Below are 17,341 nucleotides of genomic sequence, written 5' to 3'. Positions count from 1 at the left end.
GCACCTTGTAGATGGACCTGTGATCTATACTATCCTTTTGATATCTCCAGAGAAACATCTCAAAAAAGTGGGTGTCTAATCACTGATCTGTGATTATAATGTGTAGGCATTCATGCTTGTGTGTGTGTGAGAGACAGACTATGTAATCTGAAGTGTTTTACATCAGTAAATGGGGCAGTGCGTGGTGAATGACTGAGTTGAGACGATGGTAGGTTTTGTGCCACAATGTGTCCGTTGTCTTGGTGGGCTGGAGAACAGTGGGTTCATACAGCAGGGCATGATGACTGGGACTGGGACTGGGACTGGGACTGGGACTGGGACTGGGAGAGAGCGAGAGCGCGAGAGAGCGAGAGAGCGAGAGACCTCTGCTTTGGTCTGTAATCTTTTATTTCTCATTCTGGTCCTTTTATAGTCTCAGCTTCATCTACTGCTCACAGTTGTACAGTGTAACATGTCAACCTGCGATATTATGAATTGTTTGATTATAAGATCACGATACATTTACCTACTGTAAGTCATTCTGGATGGTGAAAGGGTGAACTGTCCTATCGCAGTACACAGTAGTGGATTTACTTCCAGCTGCATCTTGCAACGCTGGCTGTGCCTGGCCCTCTGCAGTGCTGCAGGTGACGGTGAGGATCCCGGCAATGTGTGTAAAATATATATGAGGATGCACCATGGTCTGTCTGCCTAATGCTTTATGTTGAGTTAGTCAACAGGCTGGCAGGCTGACATGCTCATCAAATGTTGTATAGGATTCCCCCGAAGGCCCTGTTGTAATTGATGAATGTTTATGTATTCTGACTTCTTTTTGCCCTCACCGCTCTGTGTGGCAGGCAGAGCTTTTAAAATCCTGTTCAGTCGATAGGGAGAGAGCGTTCCCTGATCCTGTCTCCTAATGTGTGTTCTTCCTTCCCTTTGCAGGGCTGGCGGCCGAGGCGCTGGGGTTGATGTTATAGACGACAGAGCAGAGACACAGAGCCCAGAGGACGCCAGGCCAGCGCTACTCCACCATCCTTCCCTTCCTTTAGCCTGGTGTAGGACAGCCACAGCTTCAGTAGAGGAAAAGGAACGCAGACACACACCCAGAAACCTCTCCTCACCTAGCAGAGCCCAACATGACCTCCCACCCCACCCCACCCCTGGGAGGCCCTCTTCTTCCCTTCCTCCTCCTGCTGTCGGGGGTGTTCGCCACCACCCCCAGCGACCTCAGGTCCTTCTCCCCTCCAGAGGGGGGGCTCACACACCTGGTGGTCCACAACAAGACAGGTGAGGTGTATCTGGGAGCCGTCAACTGGATCTTCAAGCTGTCCAGCAACCTGACCAAGCTGCGTAGCCACGTTACAGGCCCTGTGGTGGACAACGAGAAGTGTTATCCCCCTCCTGGGGTCCAGTCCTGCCCCCACGAGCTGACCCAGATCAGCAACGTCAACAAGCTACTGCTGCTGGACTACGGTCAGAACCGCCTGATCGCCTGCGGCAGCACCTCCCAGGGAATCTGCCAGTTCCTCAGGCTGGACGACCTGTTCAAGTTGGGTGAGCCCCACCACCGTAAGGAGCACTACCTGTCCAGCGTGGCCGAGGCTGGCACCATGTCTGGGGTGGTCATTGGTGGAGATGCGGCCGGAAGCGGAGGAGAGGCCGGCAAGCTGTTTGTGGGCACGCCCATCGACGGCAAGTCGGAGTACTTCCCCACGCTCTCCAGCCGCAAGCTGATGGACAACGAGGAGAATGCCGACATGTTCAGCTTCGTCTACCAGGATGAGTTTGTCTCCTCGCAGCTCAAGATCCCCTCGGACACGCTCTCCAAGTTCCCCGCCTTCGACATCTACTACATCTACGGCTTCAGCAGCGAGCAGTTTGTCTACTATCTGACCCTGCAGCTGGATACCCAGCTCACCTCGCCCGACGCCAGCGGGGAGCAGTTCTTCACCTCTAAGATCGTCCGTCTCTGCGTGGACGACCCCAAGTTCTACTCCTACGTGGAGTTCCCCATCGGCTGCACCAAGGACGGGGTGGAGTATCGTCTGGTGCAGGACGCCTACCTCAGCCGACCCGGGACCAAGCTGGCGCGCTCACTGGGCATCTCAGAGCAGGAGGAGGTGCTGTTCACGGTGTTTGCCCAGGGCCAGAAGAACCGGGCCAAGCCCCCCAAGGAGTCAGCCCTGTGCCTGTTCACCCTGCGCCGCATCAAGGAGAAGATCAAGGAGCGCATCCAGTCCTGCTATAGAGGAGAGGGGAAACTGTCACTTCCCTGGCTGCTCAACAAGGAACTAGCCTGCATCAACTCAGTACGTTTTCCTTTCAGTGTGTGAATGAATGATAGTTCTGATGATGTTGATTTTGGTAAAGCACCTCTTTCTGAGTGAAGTTTCAGTTTTTAGCTTCATGAATCCAGAATGTGTGTGAGAGAGGGGAGAGAGGCTCTCTCTGGTCTGTCCCTGGAGACTGTAGCATACAGTATGTGCTGCAGGGAGGGAGGTAGAGGGTAGAGAGCTGCTGTCTGTGGGGGTCGACCCACCCCAGCTAGATCTCAATTAGAAACACTCTCACACTGACTCACACATCCACAACATTCTGTTGTTAGAACTCTGTTGTGACTCAATCAACTGAGTCACAGCGAAGCAGCTAACCTCATAGGCCTTTTCAGATCGCAGATGTGGAGATCGCGTTCTTTTCTTCCTCTCCCTCTGACACTCCCTCTATCTGCCCTCTCCCTCCTCTCCCAGCATCCCTCTCTATTCTCTCTCTCTCCTCCTGTCTCTTCATGGATGTGGCTACAGCCCTGTTCCCGGGCCACCCGGGCTGCTGTGTGTGGGATTTGTGGACTGTCACTCTGTTTGCTGGGAGTCTCCCTTCTCCTCCGGCTCTAATTGATTTATATAGTCCTGAGGCTGTTGTCTGTCGCCTGGTGTGTCACCCCTGTCCCCACGGGACTCCTTGCCTGGAGGCTGCAGACTGAGGTCGGAGCAGAGGCTGGGGTTGGTGCCGGGGATAGAGCGGAGGGGAGGCCTGCACAGGGAGGAAGATTGTGAGCGTGCATTTCTGATGGTCTGATAATCACCTAGGCTAGGCTGGCAGGCAGGCTTCTCCTGCCCTCACAGGCTCACAGGCCAGGGGAAACACACAGGGCTCCCTTGGCTTGGCTGGGCTTTGTAGTGGTCAGTCTGCCATTTCTCATGTTATGCAATCCCGATAGTCTCCCTAATATGTTTTCCTCTGCTAGGCACAGGCTAGCAATGCACAAGGACAGTCGTATACCTCCAGTCACTGGGATGACGTGACATGGAGAGAGGAAGAGATGGCTGTTGCATTATAGATGTAAGGGTAAGTGATTGTTGTGAGATATGTTCTCCTTTAAAGCAACGTTTAACAGTGCCTTGAAGCAGCTCTCATCTCACTGGGCCCAGCTCTCTGTCGTGGACGTGGGTGGGGTACTCGCTCTCTCGCTGTCTCTCTCTCGCTCTATCTGTCCTCTTGTGCTCTCTCTCTCTCCCTTCCCCACTTCCCCCCTCTATCTCTTTCTCTCTCCCCTCTCTTTCTCTATCCCCCCCCCCCCCCACTCTCTTCATCAGATCCAGGCTGAGAAGGAGGATTAGCCTACCACAGCCGTGGAGAGGAGAAGAGAGCAGAGTAGTGGGGGCGTCTTCTCTCTGTGCTGGATGCTTGGCAGACAGTGAGCAGCCAGCTCTCTAGCTTGTATTAATGGTAATAACCGTGGCTATTCTAATGGCAGGCTGGGGGCAACCTGCTGAGGTAATGATGGCAGCATGTCTGACTGGTGCAGATGAAAAGATTACGCTCCTTCCTTCTGCTCTCTCCGACGAAAGTCCTCTTTCAACACTCATTGCCAACGTCCAGCTCATGCATTATTCACCTGGACTGTGTCTGAAATGGCACCCTATTCCCTATGTAGTGCATAAGTAGTGGTCAAATGTAGTGCCGGTAGGGCATGTTGGACATGCCAAACATTTCGGTCTCAGCCATGTCCTAATCTTCTGTTATTTAATTGTGCTTGATAACAATCCCCCCAAATCAGAAACCCCTCTGCCTCACTGCACCATACAAACAATTAATGTCACTTTCTGTCTCGAAACTACAATGACTTAAAGCACCGACACCGGGCTGAAATATCTATTTGGAACAGATGCAACAGAAATAGAGACAGAGACAGATGGAAAGAGAGAAGAGGAGAGAGAGACAGGGACAGATGGAGAGAGAGAAGAGGCAAGAGAGAGGGACAGATGGAGAGAGAGAAGAGGAGAGAGAGAGAGGGACAGATGGAGAGAGAGAGGGGGAGAGAGAGACAGGGACAGATGGAGAGAGAGAAGAGGAGAGAGAGACAGGGACAGATGGAGAGAGAGAAGAGGAGAGAGAGACAGGGACAGATGGAAAGAGAGAAGAGGAGAGAGAGACAGGGATAGATGGAAAGAGAGAAGGGGAGAGAGAGACAGGGATAGATGGAGAGAGAGAAGAGGAGAGAGAGAGGGACAGATGGAGAGAGAGAAGAGGAGAGAGAGACAGGGACAGATGGAGAGAGAGAAGAGGAGTGAGAGACAGGGACAGATGGAGAGAGAGAAGAGGAGTGAGAGACAGGGACAGATGGAGAGAGAGAGGAGGAGAGAGAGACAGGGACAGATGGAGAGAGAGAAGAGGAGAGAGAGACTGGAACATATGGAGAGAAAGAAGAGGATAGAGAGACAGGGACAGATGGAGAGAGAGAAGAGGAGATAGAGACAGGGACAGATGGAGAGAGAGAAGAGGAGTGAGAGACAGGGACAGATGGAGAGAGAGAAGAGGAGATAGAGACAGGGACAGATGGAGAGAGAGAAGAGGAGTGAGAGACAGGGACAGATGGAGAGAGAGAAGAGGAGAGAGAGACAGGGACAGATGGAGAGAGAGAAGAGGAGAGAGAGACAGGGACAAATGGAAAGAGAGAGGAGAAGAGAGAGACAGGGACAGATGTACAGGCATTGACAGGCAGACAGACAGACTAGCAGGCAGACAGGCAGACAGGCAGACAGGCAGGCAGGCAGACAGACAGACAGACAGACAGGCAGGCAGACAGACAGACAGACAGACAGACAGACAGACAGACAGGCAGGCAGGCAGGCAGGCAGGCAGGCAGGCAGGCAGGCAGGCAGGCAGACAGACAGACAGACAGGCAGGCAGGCAGGCAGGCAGGCAGGCAGACAGGCAGGCAGGCAGACAGACAGACAGACAGACAGACAGACAGACAGACAGACTAAGGCTAGTCATGCAGCACACATGATGTCTCTTTTCTGCTCACCATGACTGAGACACTATATGAGACTATGTATGATATGTAAATGAGATACACTACATGATTGTCCTTTATTACCATCTGCTCTGGTGCTTGTGATCGATCAAGGGCATGTCATGGGGATATAACGATGATTTTATACAGGCCTCATGTTTCATAGAGCCAGACAGCCTCTCCAGTTCGTTAGCACGACCTTGGACTCTATTACTGTATTGATGATCAGAGCTCCGAGATGATTTTACACAAAGACATTTACACCCATAATGACGTTCTTGACCACCATTTGAACTATCTGTCATGGATTCTGACAGGTTTTGTCACTTCCAGTTGGAACACATCAGAATCATAATGGAGTCAGCAGAGACCGAAGCTGCAGTTCAAACTCTCCCAGTTTCAGACCGATGACTTGAATGTTGTGCTGTTATGAGAGCCTTAATAATGTCACTACTAATGACAGCTCCATACAAGCATTATGGCCGTATGAATTCCAGAATGGCCCCAAGTGGCCTGCTGATGATTTTAATAGCTCACTCAAACTCCTCCTCCTTTCCAGTGATTGGCCAGTCCGTTGAAGTGTAATGCAATGCTGGAAGTTTGAAAGTTACGGGTCACCTTCCATGCCAGCTGCGGGCTCATTTCCAAAACCATGTAATGTGCCCATAAAGACAACAGGTTTAGCATCGCTAATGAGCCTTTCAGCATGTCCTCAAAATACAGAAAAGAGCAAAATAGCAAAACAGAACAAAATGGCCACCACCAGTAAAGCCTGTGTTCTTTGGAGGTGTGTAGAGCAGAGGCACGTCTTGGCCTGTGAAGGAGAAGCATTGCGATGCATAGCAGCATTCCCCTGCTCTGTGTGTATAAACAAGACTGTGTTTATTGTCTGGGCCAGGGAGAACATTTGAGGAAAAATGGCCTCCAATAACCAACAGAGAGGGGATGAGAGAAAACCCAGCCTTAGATCCTCACACTGAGTGCATCATTTTGTTTATTAATATTGTAACGACCCTGGGTTTATAAGCGCGGAAATCGACTCTGCCACACGAGCATGCTTTTACAGCACAGTCGATAGCGTGCCGGACCTCGGGCTAGAAGGTCGTGGGTTCGAGTCCTGCTCCCTGCTGTTTCATTACAATATGAATCAACGTTGATCACTTTGGTGGGGGGATGACATGTTATTGTCTTTGGAGGTGACACTGTCTTATGGTTCAAAGTCTTTCCTCTGAGCCAAAGCTGCCCTATTGTTTTCAGCTCTATTGTCTCCCTCTAAACCTCATTACGGCTGCTATTTCTCTAGTACATGGAATGGATACTGTTAGAATGTCTCAAGGCCCTGTGCTCACGGTTTATATGTTTTCAGATCAAGCCCTCCTGTCTTTGACATGCCAGTCAACCATAAACCCCACCCCATTGCCATGGTTAGGCAGCATTGCCATGGCATCCAAGGACAGGTCAACCATGAGGGTGTCTTGGGAAGCCGTCTCCCTCCCTTCCAGGCCATCAGATTATACAGACACACGGATAGACCAGGCCATCAGGAGAGGATGATGCTGTATCCTAAGAGATACAGGCTGCTGTACTAACTGGGAGAGATGGGAGCGCTAGCATCACTCATCCCAGTAAACATTCTCTTTCCGTGTTATTCAAATTCAGCTGCTGGCATTCCTAGATGTGTGTGCATTGAGAAGAGACCGTGTGCAATCTATCCCACACAAGAGATGCAATATCAAATCAATAACTCAGCTAGTTAACTGGGTCGTAGGAAAAAATGACCTCTCCCTCTCAACCTTTCACCATCTGCAAAGTGTGTGTAGGTTGCAAATCTCCTAACGAGCCCAGACTTTTTGTGCTCCGGATCTAATTGTGAGTGTAATTATTTATTGATGTGTGTTTGTGTGTGTGGTGTGTGTGTAGAGAGTGTGGGTGAGTGGGGGGCTGTTATCACTTCGAGCTATGGAGCTATTTACCAGCCGTGATGGTGAGTACAGCTGTATTTGTTGTTTCCTGTGGCGCTGTGTGATGAGATGGATCCAAAAAGCATTAGTCTATTTCATATTCAGCTGTAGCAGAGAGAGTGGAGACGCCAGGCATTAGGCCGTTCTGCTTTGAGAGGTCCACTAGCATCACAATCTCAGCCTCTCTCCCCATTCTTCCTCCTTCCCACAAAACGAAACCAGTGGCGATGCTTTGGATTTAAACTGCTGTCATCTACTGTAATGTTGGTTTGTCTTGAGTGGATGGAGAGCTTGCGGCAGCCTCAAACATTTGCTCTATCTGAAATTCAGAACATATTTTGGGTGGAGGGAGAATGTGGAGACTTGAAGGCTGTGTCATCTAGGCTTGGGCGGTATACAGTATATACCGGGCGGTATACGGTATACAGTATATACCGGGCGGTATGCGGTATACAGTATACAGTATATACCGCATACCGGGGTAATTGGAAATAGCCACCCAATGAATTTTCAATACCATCGATACATTTTTCACAAAATGATAATATTTGTATCTAGTTTTGAAATAAATACCTGCAGTGCAATAAAGCAGATCGCATTCTTCATTTCACCTGTCACATTGTTTTACATTATGAAGCTTACCGTAGTATCCCAGCACAGTTGAGCCAGTCACGTGTGTTTGTAAGTAGCACAACAGGAGAAAGAGGGAGCAGGTGAGTCCAGCTGTGTATTGACAGGGGTCGCGTTTTATATTGAAAGTCAACCGTGTCTTTTTTGCTTCAATAGTAATCAGGGACGTGCGACTATCGTTTTCCTTCACAGACAATACATTAGTGCAACACATTCAGCAGAAAATAGCTTCATTTTCATCAGATGACAACAGAAGTGCCAGGCTATTTGGCTGGCAGCCACACAAGTAAATGAGCTGACAATGAAAAAGCATGGTCTTTTTTTGCAAAAACAATGCATGGCCGTCATATTTCTAATGTTTATCATAGAAAGTAAGTAGCCAGCTACATGAGAAATAAGATTCTGGCCTGAATGCCAAACATCACGTCTGGAGGAAACCTGCCACCATCCCTACAGTGAAGCATGGTGGTAGCAGCATCATGCTGTGGGGATGTTTTTCAGCGGCAGGGACTGGGAGACTAGTCAGGATCGAGGCAAAGATGAACGGAGCAAAGTACAGAGAGATTTTTGATGAAAACCTGCTCCAGAGCGCTCAGGACCTCAGACTGGGGCGAAGGTTCACCTTCCAACAGGGCAACGACCCTAAGCACACAGCCAAGACAACGCAGGAGTGGCTTCGTGACAAGTCTCTGAATGTCCTTGAGTGGCCCAGCCAGAGCCCAGACTTGAACCCGGTCGAACATCTCTGGAGAGAACTGAAAATAGCTGTGCAGCGACGCTCCCCATCCAACCTGACAGAGCCTGAGAGGATCTGCAGAGAAGAATGGGAGAAACTCCCCAAATTCAGGTGTGCCAAGCTTGTAGTGTCATACCCAAGAAGACTCGATGCTGTAATTGCTGCCAAAGGTGCTTCAGGAAAGTACTGAGTAAAGGGTCTGAATACTTATGTAAATGTGATATTTCTGGGGGGGGTTTGAAGCGTGTTTTTTCTTTGTCATTATGAGTTATTTTGTGTAGATTGATGAGGGAAAAAACTATTTAATCAATGTTAGAATAAAGCTGTAACATAACAAAATGTGGAAGAGTCAAGGTGTCTGAATACTTTCCTGAAGGAACTGTATATTTAGATTTATATTTGTATATTTAGATTTTTTATAAATGTTTTCTCAAAATAAGCGTTGTTGTACTATTGAAAGATGAATACACTGCATTTCAAACAGTCAGATATAATCTAATGAATTCAGGGCTTGTGAAGTTATACCGAGGCTAAATATAAGCCTTCCCCGACCATAAGACCCACTAATCATTTAATTATTGCCACGTTCTGACCTTAGTTCTTTTGTTATGTCTTTGTTTTAGTATGGTCAGGGCGTGAGTTGGGTGGGTTGTCTATGTTAGTTTTTCTACGATTTGCTATTTCTGTGTTTGGCCTGGTATGGTTCTCAATCAGAGGCAGCTGTCAATCGTTGTCCTTGATTGAGAACCATATTTAGGGAGCCTGTTTTCTATTGTGTTTCGTGGGTGATTGTTGTATGTTGTGTGTCTGCACCAGCCAGAACTGTTTTCGGTCGTTTCTCTTTGGTATTTTTGTTATTTCCGTGTTCATTTTAATAAATATGGACACATGCCACGCTGCACCTTGGTCCTCACCTTCTTCCACCAACAACGGCCGTTAAAATTATTTTATCAAAATAGTTGAACCTGTTTTATTTATTTTTTTATTTTTACAATAATCACTGATCTTTCAAGTCTGTCTATGAAAATGCTTTCTGTTTTTTCTATTTTATTTTTACAAATTGAACTACAACCATAATATATGAGCACAATGCTCATTCACTTATAATGACTATAGGCATGTTAGCCTGTCCACTTTGTTCCGATGTTGAAATCAAGTGGCCTACCTTATTTCTTAGAATGAGAACAAGTTGCCAATTACTTATATAATTGTGTTATTTATCCCCCAAGCCATAAGACGGCTGAACAATTAATCAAATGGCCACCGAACTATTTACATTGACCCCCCCCCCCATTTGTTTTGTACTCTGCTGCTACTCACTGTTTATTTTCTATGCATAGTCACTTCACCCCTACCTAATGTACATATTACCTCAACTAACCTGTACCCCTGCACACAGACTCGGTACCGGTACCCCCTGTGTATAGCCTCGTTATTGTTATTTTACTTTGTTACTTTTATACATTTTTTTACTTTAGTTATTTGGCAAATATTTTCTTATCTCTTCTTGAACTGCACTGTTGGTGAATAAGCATTTTGCCGCTAGGTCTACACTTGTTGTATTCGACGCATGAGACAAATAAAGTTTGATTTGATTTATGCTAATTGCACATTTATATAACAGAATGGACAGCTACTATAACAAACAGTCTTTGGCTAAAATGCTGCTAGCGGTACGCGGTACCCCAATGCCGCGAGCGACAAACTGACTATTCCTTTTCCAGAGTCAATGTACATAGCTACTCTCGTTTTAGTAGTGTCTGCTCTGCGCACAATTTGAGTAGTTGAGACATAATAAGGGTATATTTAGAAAAGTTTACTTGTCCTCTGTTACAGTAAAATAATGTCTCAATGTGGTTTGGTGACCATATGACCCATGTTGAACCAAACCTCAAAGGCAAATAGTGAGTTGAAACCACTTGTCAGAAAGGAAGATATGATCTCTCAACTTTGTTGGCGTGAGAGACAGGGGGAGCGGCTTTGTGTGTGTGTGTGTGTGTGTGTGTGTGTGTGTGTGTGTGTGTGTGTGTGTGTGTGTGTGTGTGTGTGTGTGTGTGTGTGTGTGTGTGTGTGTGTGTGTGTGTAAACCATTGAGGAAGAGGCAAAGTGAGAGGTTTCAGTCTCGCTAAAATCTTTCCAAATTAGGCCAATGCGTTTCTATGGGCTTATTTTGGGCCTAAGCTTGTTGCCTGCCTTCCCGCCTTTGGGACAACGACTCCCATTGTTAAGGCAGAGACATGAGCATCTTGTCATTATATACAGATCTCTGGTGTAAATGTGAAGGTGCATGCAGACACATGGCATTTTACTGCGGTCATGAGCCATGACTGCCGGTGTGGCGCTATTACGGTCACTGCAACAGCCCCAATCAGTTATTAATGAAGATGACAGATTATAAATCTCAGTGACAGGGGTGCCAGGTAGCCTAGTGGTTAGAGTGTTGGGCCAGTAACCAAAAGGTTGCTGGATCAAATCCCCAAGCTAAAAATCTGTACCTGAACAAGGCTGTTAACCCACTATTCCCTGGTAGGCCATCATTGTAAATAAGAATTTGTTCTTAACTGACTTGCCTAGTCAAATAAAGGTTACATTTTTAAAAAATGTAAAAATAAAAACATAGGGAAGAAAGCAGAGCACCTTAACAAGGCCAGAGTTTCCAGTGGAGTATATTGCTTTGCTTATGGAAACAATTTGTTGTTCCATGGCTGATGTTATGTGAAATGCAACAGTCTGTTCCAAGATGGTTATGCAAACAGTATTTGTTTATGACCATTATTTTATTTGGCCAAGCCTTCCCCAGTCTCTGCCATGGCAGCCTCACAGTCATTATTCTCTCCAGTATAATACACAGTTTGTTATTTGGGGCTTGGAGGGAACTGACTCACCACATCCTCTCTGTCTCTGTTAGCATGAAGTTTCAGATTACGTCCCAAATGGCACCCTATTCCCTACATAGTGCATTACTTTTGACCAGATCCCTATGGGCCCTGGTGAAAAGTAGTTTAATAAATAGGGAATAGTCTGTGCTACACTATGTTGTAGGGAGCAGCAGTAGCTGTAACAGCTAACTGTACTGCTCTGTTAGCATGTTACTCAGCTCCGACGCTTCAGCCTGAGCTGCTGTCATACAGAACATAGAGAGTGAGTAGCAGTATATCCCAGCTCTTGTCTTCTAGAGAGGCTTCACCCCAGTCCTCCACCCAGAGTGAAAAGGTGTATCCCTGATGAGCCCTGCCATCTCACTCCCCTCTCCCAGTTCCTCTGTTGTCATGGCATTGGGGTTGGGGGTACTACGGGATGTGGAGGGCTTTTTGCTGCCGTGATGAATGGAGTTTAATGAACTCCCTCTCCTCAGTGTAAAGAGAGAGCGAGAGAGGGGGGGGGGGGGCACAAATTGACATTTTTTTGAGAACTCATTAAGCCACAGCAGTTTGAAAACATAAACAGAGATTACAAGGGCTGTGTGTGCGTGTGTGTGTGTGTGCGTGTGCGTGTGTGTGTGTGACCTCCTCTGCCACCATGCAGCACTGAGAGCCCAACCATGCTGTGTATCCTAAACTCAGTCCAGGGAGGGCTTTAGTAATTAGATTAGAGTTGGCTGGGCGTTTTATTTCAGATTATACCGATTGTAATCCAAAGCATTTGCTTGGCCAACATGGTTAAAAGCATCAACTAACTGTGCTGTATTACATGAAAACATGATGTTTGTTTGATGGTAGCCCAACAGACTCTGACACAGTAGCCTACACAGCCCTATGACACATCCTCAGTGTTGAGTGGTCTCCACTAATTCCTTTGTTTTTTTTTCATTATTAAGGGCCTATTTGTTCTTGTCTGTCACTAGGTAGTTTAGTGTTGTTATTATTATAACCCATAAAACATTGCCGCAGGGCATTCTGCTATGAACTTCACCATGCTCTCTATAGACATCCAGGTGCAAAAAAACATCTACCCAAGGTGGCAACCAAGCTTCAGGCATCGTGACCTTTCATGTTTGGTTGATAGAGCCTGTTGCTAGGGAGATGTGCGTTAGGAGCAGAATCTGTAGGGAGCAGTCACATGTTGGCTTCCACTGATACCCTGGGACGCAGAAAAACACCATCAATACCCCTGAGCCCTGTCAAAACAACACACACACACACACACACACACACACACTCATACACACGCTTTTATGTACATTCAGACTTCAGGGTTAAAGCTCAGACACACCAGTAGGATTGTGAAACGTTTGCCTGCCGACGGTACTTAGCACCTCTGAACAGAATGTCCGCAGTCAATCTCTTTTGTGTTCACACAGCAAAGACCTTGGAAGTCGTCAGCAACTCAGCTTTGTTAAAAATACTCCAAACCAGAAGGTGGCAGTAGCGTTGTTTGGCAATGCATATCCATGCGTATTGCTTATGGTCTAGATTCCAAGCTATCTGCACTAACGTTGCTATTTTGTAGAATGCCCTTGTTGATACTAGCCAAATGGCCACATCTAGATAACTACCTAGAAAAATTATGAATAAACAATTTAATTCACTGTCCATAATCCCATACAGTCAGTACCAGCCACATGTTTAGCTAGCTAGCATTAGCATATTTGCTAGCTAGCACAATATAGCTAGCTAGTTAAGGACACTGCACTAACTTGCCAGGTAAACACAGGCAGCTGTTTTATGGAAACTAGCTAATCCATTGTGATTACATTTAATTGACAATACTAGCTACATTGGTTAGCTAGCTTGGAGGAAGTATTTAGTGTTGTTTGCATTGCATCTGTGCACTTAGCTAGCTACCATCCCATAGCCTACAGAAGTGTGACTGGCTCATCTGTGGATGTACAGAGAAAATGCCCTCTTTTTTCCTTTTTCTTTGTTGGCTCCTTGGCTGAAAGTCAAGTTCTTGGCTACTGAAGAGCATTGCGAGTATACAAGTAGAATCGGTAGGTTGGTCGCTACTGGGTCGGCACGCAGCAGGTACCGTTTTTGTTTTAGCAAGAGAAGGAACGGTCTCCCACTGTGATAAGTACCTATCAGCAGTCTATCGGCAGTGAGATTCCCGGTGGGTTTCATGCTTTAGAGGGGAAAGTAGAACCCCAGATCTAAGTCAGTAATGTTCAAAAATGTACCTAAATTGTGTTTCCTACTCGACACATTAGGAGAGAGAGAGCACAGCTGCTTCCAATCCAATTGGAGGAGAAAAAGAGAGCACTCTGGTTCAACGGAAAGACTGTCTTGGCATGCAGAATACTCCTAGGATTTATAATAGTGCAGGGATACTATTGAGTTATCGTCATCTGAAGGGCACTAAACGACAGATGTTTTCATGTTAAACAGAACAGCCTAACCCTGTACGTACATACAGGTTCAGTAAGTTACTGTGAGATGATATGAATACATTTACACAAACACATTAAAGAGAAAATAAGGTTTGAGAACATTAAAGGAATTACTGTATTCCATTTGAAGGATTAGTGTGTTGTCTGTGTTTCTACAGATTATTATGCATGTGTGTGTGTGTGTGTGTGTGTGTGTGTGTGTGTGTGTGTGTGTGTGTGTGTGTGTGTGTGTGTGTGTGTGTGTGTGTGTGTGTGTGTGTGTGTGTGTGCGCGTGTGTGTGTGCGTGCACAGACTTCTATATGTCTATGGTCAGTGCCAGATGTCTGTGTGTAGCCCAGTGTGTGTCAGGTCGTGCGCGGGTCATGTGCAGCCTCATAATAGGCCTCTGTACTGGGGAGAGGAGGGCTGTGCAGGGCTGGGGAATGTAGCTGTGGTGTGTGGGGTCAGGAGAGAGGGGATACCAACATCTGTCTCACAGCCTGGCCCTGCCTCAATGCTGCGCCGCATTACGGCCTTGACACACTGCCCGCTAATATACTAGCTAGCAGAACAGAGTACACACATAAACACACACAAACTGCGCACAGACACACATACTTACACACACACACTCTGCTGGCAGCTGCATGTACACTGCTGTTTCTCTGTCTAGTCTGCCGGCGGTATCAGATAATGATATGGCATGGTCTGTATAAATAGATCCCATCTAATGAGAGGATGCAGGTATCAAAGGCACTCCTACAGTATGTGGGAAGAGAGGGACATGAGATGTGTTCAGAAAAAAGCGTTTACTGGTGTGGGCCTGTTAGATGTTGTTTAGGGAGAGACTTTATAGGAAGACAAAATGGAAGAGAGGTAGGCAAGTCTAAACTCCGAGCTCCAACAGTGTAGATCTGAAATATATACATATTTCCACCTGTAAAAAGGGGGAGGGGTTAGGTAGGTGTAGTGGTTGGTATTCAGCTTGATAATTGTCCATTGGGGTGGGGGCTGTTAGGGGGAGGGGTATTTTCCAAAGATGTGTGTGTGTGTGTGTGTGTGTGTGCCTGATGGTCTGAGGGTAGAAGCTATTGGCCAGTATATTAGTTTTAGCCATGCTGCGCCTGTATTGACTGCATCTGAGTGATGGAAGTGGGGGAAATTGACTGTGACTCAGGTGGCTGAGGTCCCTGATGATCTTCTTTGCCTTCCTGTGACACCTGGTGTTGTAGGTATCCTCTAGGGCAGGCAGTGAGCACCCAATGGTGTTCTGTATTGCCTTGTGGTCAGCGGCAGAGGAGTTGCCGTACCAGGCTGTGATGCTGCCCGACAGTATGCTCTCGATGGTGCTCCTGTAGAACACTGTGAGGGCCCTCGAGGACAGGCCAACTTTTCTTCAGCCTCATGAGGTTAAAGAGTCCATGTGATTTGACCATTTCAGCTCCTCGGAGATGTGTACTCTGAGGGAGTTGCCATTTTTGACCATCACCATGCCAGCCCTGTTGATGAGGATGGGACTGTGCCCAGCCTTAGAAAAAGTAGAAACCTGCTATGTGTTGTAGGCACAATTCGTCAGCGCCATCTTAGCCAGTCTTCTTAGCCAGTCTTCTTCTGGTCCGCATGTCTGGAGTCTCTGTGTTAGAAATATCTTTCCATAAATGTCATAACAGTTGTTTTCATGAAATGCTTTGAAAGGCTGGTCATGTCTTTCATCAACACCATCATCCCAGACCCACTCGGTACCGCCCCAACAGATCCACAGATGATGCAATCTCTATTGCACTCCACACCGCCTTTTCCCACCTGGACAAAAGGATCACCTACAGCACCAGTCAAAAGTTTGGACATACCTACTCAGTCAAGGGTTTTTATTTTTATTTTTATTATTTTCTACATTGTAGAATAATAGTGAAGACACTATGAAATACTATGAAATAACACATATGGAATCATGTAGTAACCAAAAAAGTGTTAAACAAATCAATATTTTTTTGGTTGATTTTTTATTTAACCTTTATTTGACAAGTCAGTTAAGAATAAATTCTTATTTACAATGACAGCCTACCGAAAAGGCCTCCTGCGGGGACGGGGGCTGGGATAAAAAAAAATATATATATATTCAAAGTAGCCACCCTTTGCCTTGATGACAGCTTTGCACACTCTTGGCATGTACGGGCTAATACATCACTGGGGCCGAGCTCCCTGCCATCCAGGACCTCTATACCAGATGGTGTCAGAGGAAGGCCCTAAAAATGGTCAAAGACCCCAACCACCCAAGTCATAGACTGTTTACTCTGCTACCGCATGGCAAGCAGTACCGGAGCACCAAGTCTTGGACCAAAAGGCTCCTTAACAGCTTCTACCCCCAAGCCATAAGACTGCTGAACAATTAATCAAATGGCTACCCAGACTATTTTCATTGACCCCCTTTTTGTTAGCCCTGAATCTTTTGCACCGGCTCTACGCACACTCACTGGATTTTACCGACTACGCACACTCACTGGACTTTACCCACTACGTACACTCACTGGACTTTACCCACTACGCACACTCACTGGACTTTACCCACTACGCACACATGCACACTCACTGGACTTTACCCACTACGCACACTCACTGGATTTTACCGACTACGCACACTCACTGGACTTTACCCACTACGTACACTCACTGGACTTTACCCACTACGCACACTCACTGGACTTTACCGACTACGCACACTCACTGGACTTTACCCACTACGCACACTCACTGGACTTTACCCACTACGCACACTCACTGGACTTTACCGACTACGCACACTCACTGGACTTTACCCACTACGCACATTCACTGGATTTTACCGACTACACACACTCACTGGATGTTACCGACTACGCACACTCACTGGACTTTACCCACTACGCACACTCACTGGACTTTACCCACTACGCACACTCACTGGACTTTACCCACTACGCACACTCACTGGACTTTACCCACTACGCACACTCACTGGACTTTACCCACTACGCACACTCACTGGACTTTACCCACTATGCACACTCACTGGACTTTACCCACTACGCACACAGGCACACTCACTGGACTTTACCCACTACGCACACTCACTGGACTTTACCGACTACGCACACTCACTGGACTTTACCCACTACGCACACTCACTGGACTTTACCCACTACGCACACTCACTGGACTTTACCCACTACGCACACTCACTGGACTTTACCCACTACGCACACTCACTGGACTTTACCCACTACGCACACTCACTGGACTTTACCCACTACGCACACTCACTGGACTTTACCCACTACGCACACTCACTGGACTTTACCGACTACGCACACTCACTGGACTTTACCCACTACGCACACTCACTGGACTTTACCCACTACGCACACCTACTGGACTTTACCCACTACGCACA

The 17,341-nt window shown here is 47.1% G+C and overlaps 1 protein-coding gene across 2 annotated transcripts in view; it reads left to right on the top strand.

Annotated features, from left to right (window-relative positions):
• Nucleotides 1–17,341, top strand: part of plxna1a (plexin A1a) — a 266,753-nt gene that overhangs the window by 35,034 nt on the left and 214,378 nt on the right. For both annotated transcript variants that reach the window (XM_036988339.2, XM_036988338.2), the window contains exon 2: nucleotides 925–2,291. In XM_036988339.2, coding sequence (XP_036844234.1) covers nucleotides 1,119–2,291 — 1,173 coding nt within the window. In that variant the 5' untranslated portion in view covers nucleotides 925–1,118. The remainder of the gene's footprint in view (nucleotides 1–924; nucleotides 2,292–17,341) is intronic.

Source organism: Oncorhynchus mykiss, chromosome 9 (genome assembly GCF_057628025.1).
Source record: "Oncorhynchus mykiss isolate SJ-2025 chromosome 9, ASM5762802v1, whole genome shotgun sequence".
Taxonomy (NCBI): domain Eukaryota; kingdom Metazoa; phylum Chordata; class Actinopteri; order Salmoniformes; family Salmonidae; genus Oncorhynchus; species Oncorhynchus mykiss.
Note: the sequence above shows the minus strand (reverse complement) of the source record. Positions and strands in the feature narration are given on the sequence as shown.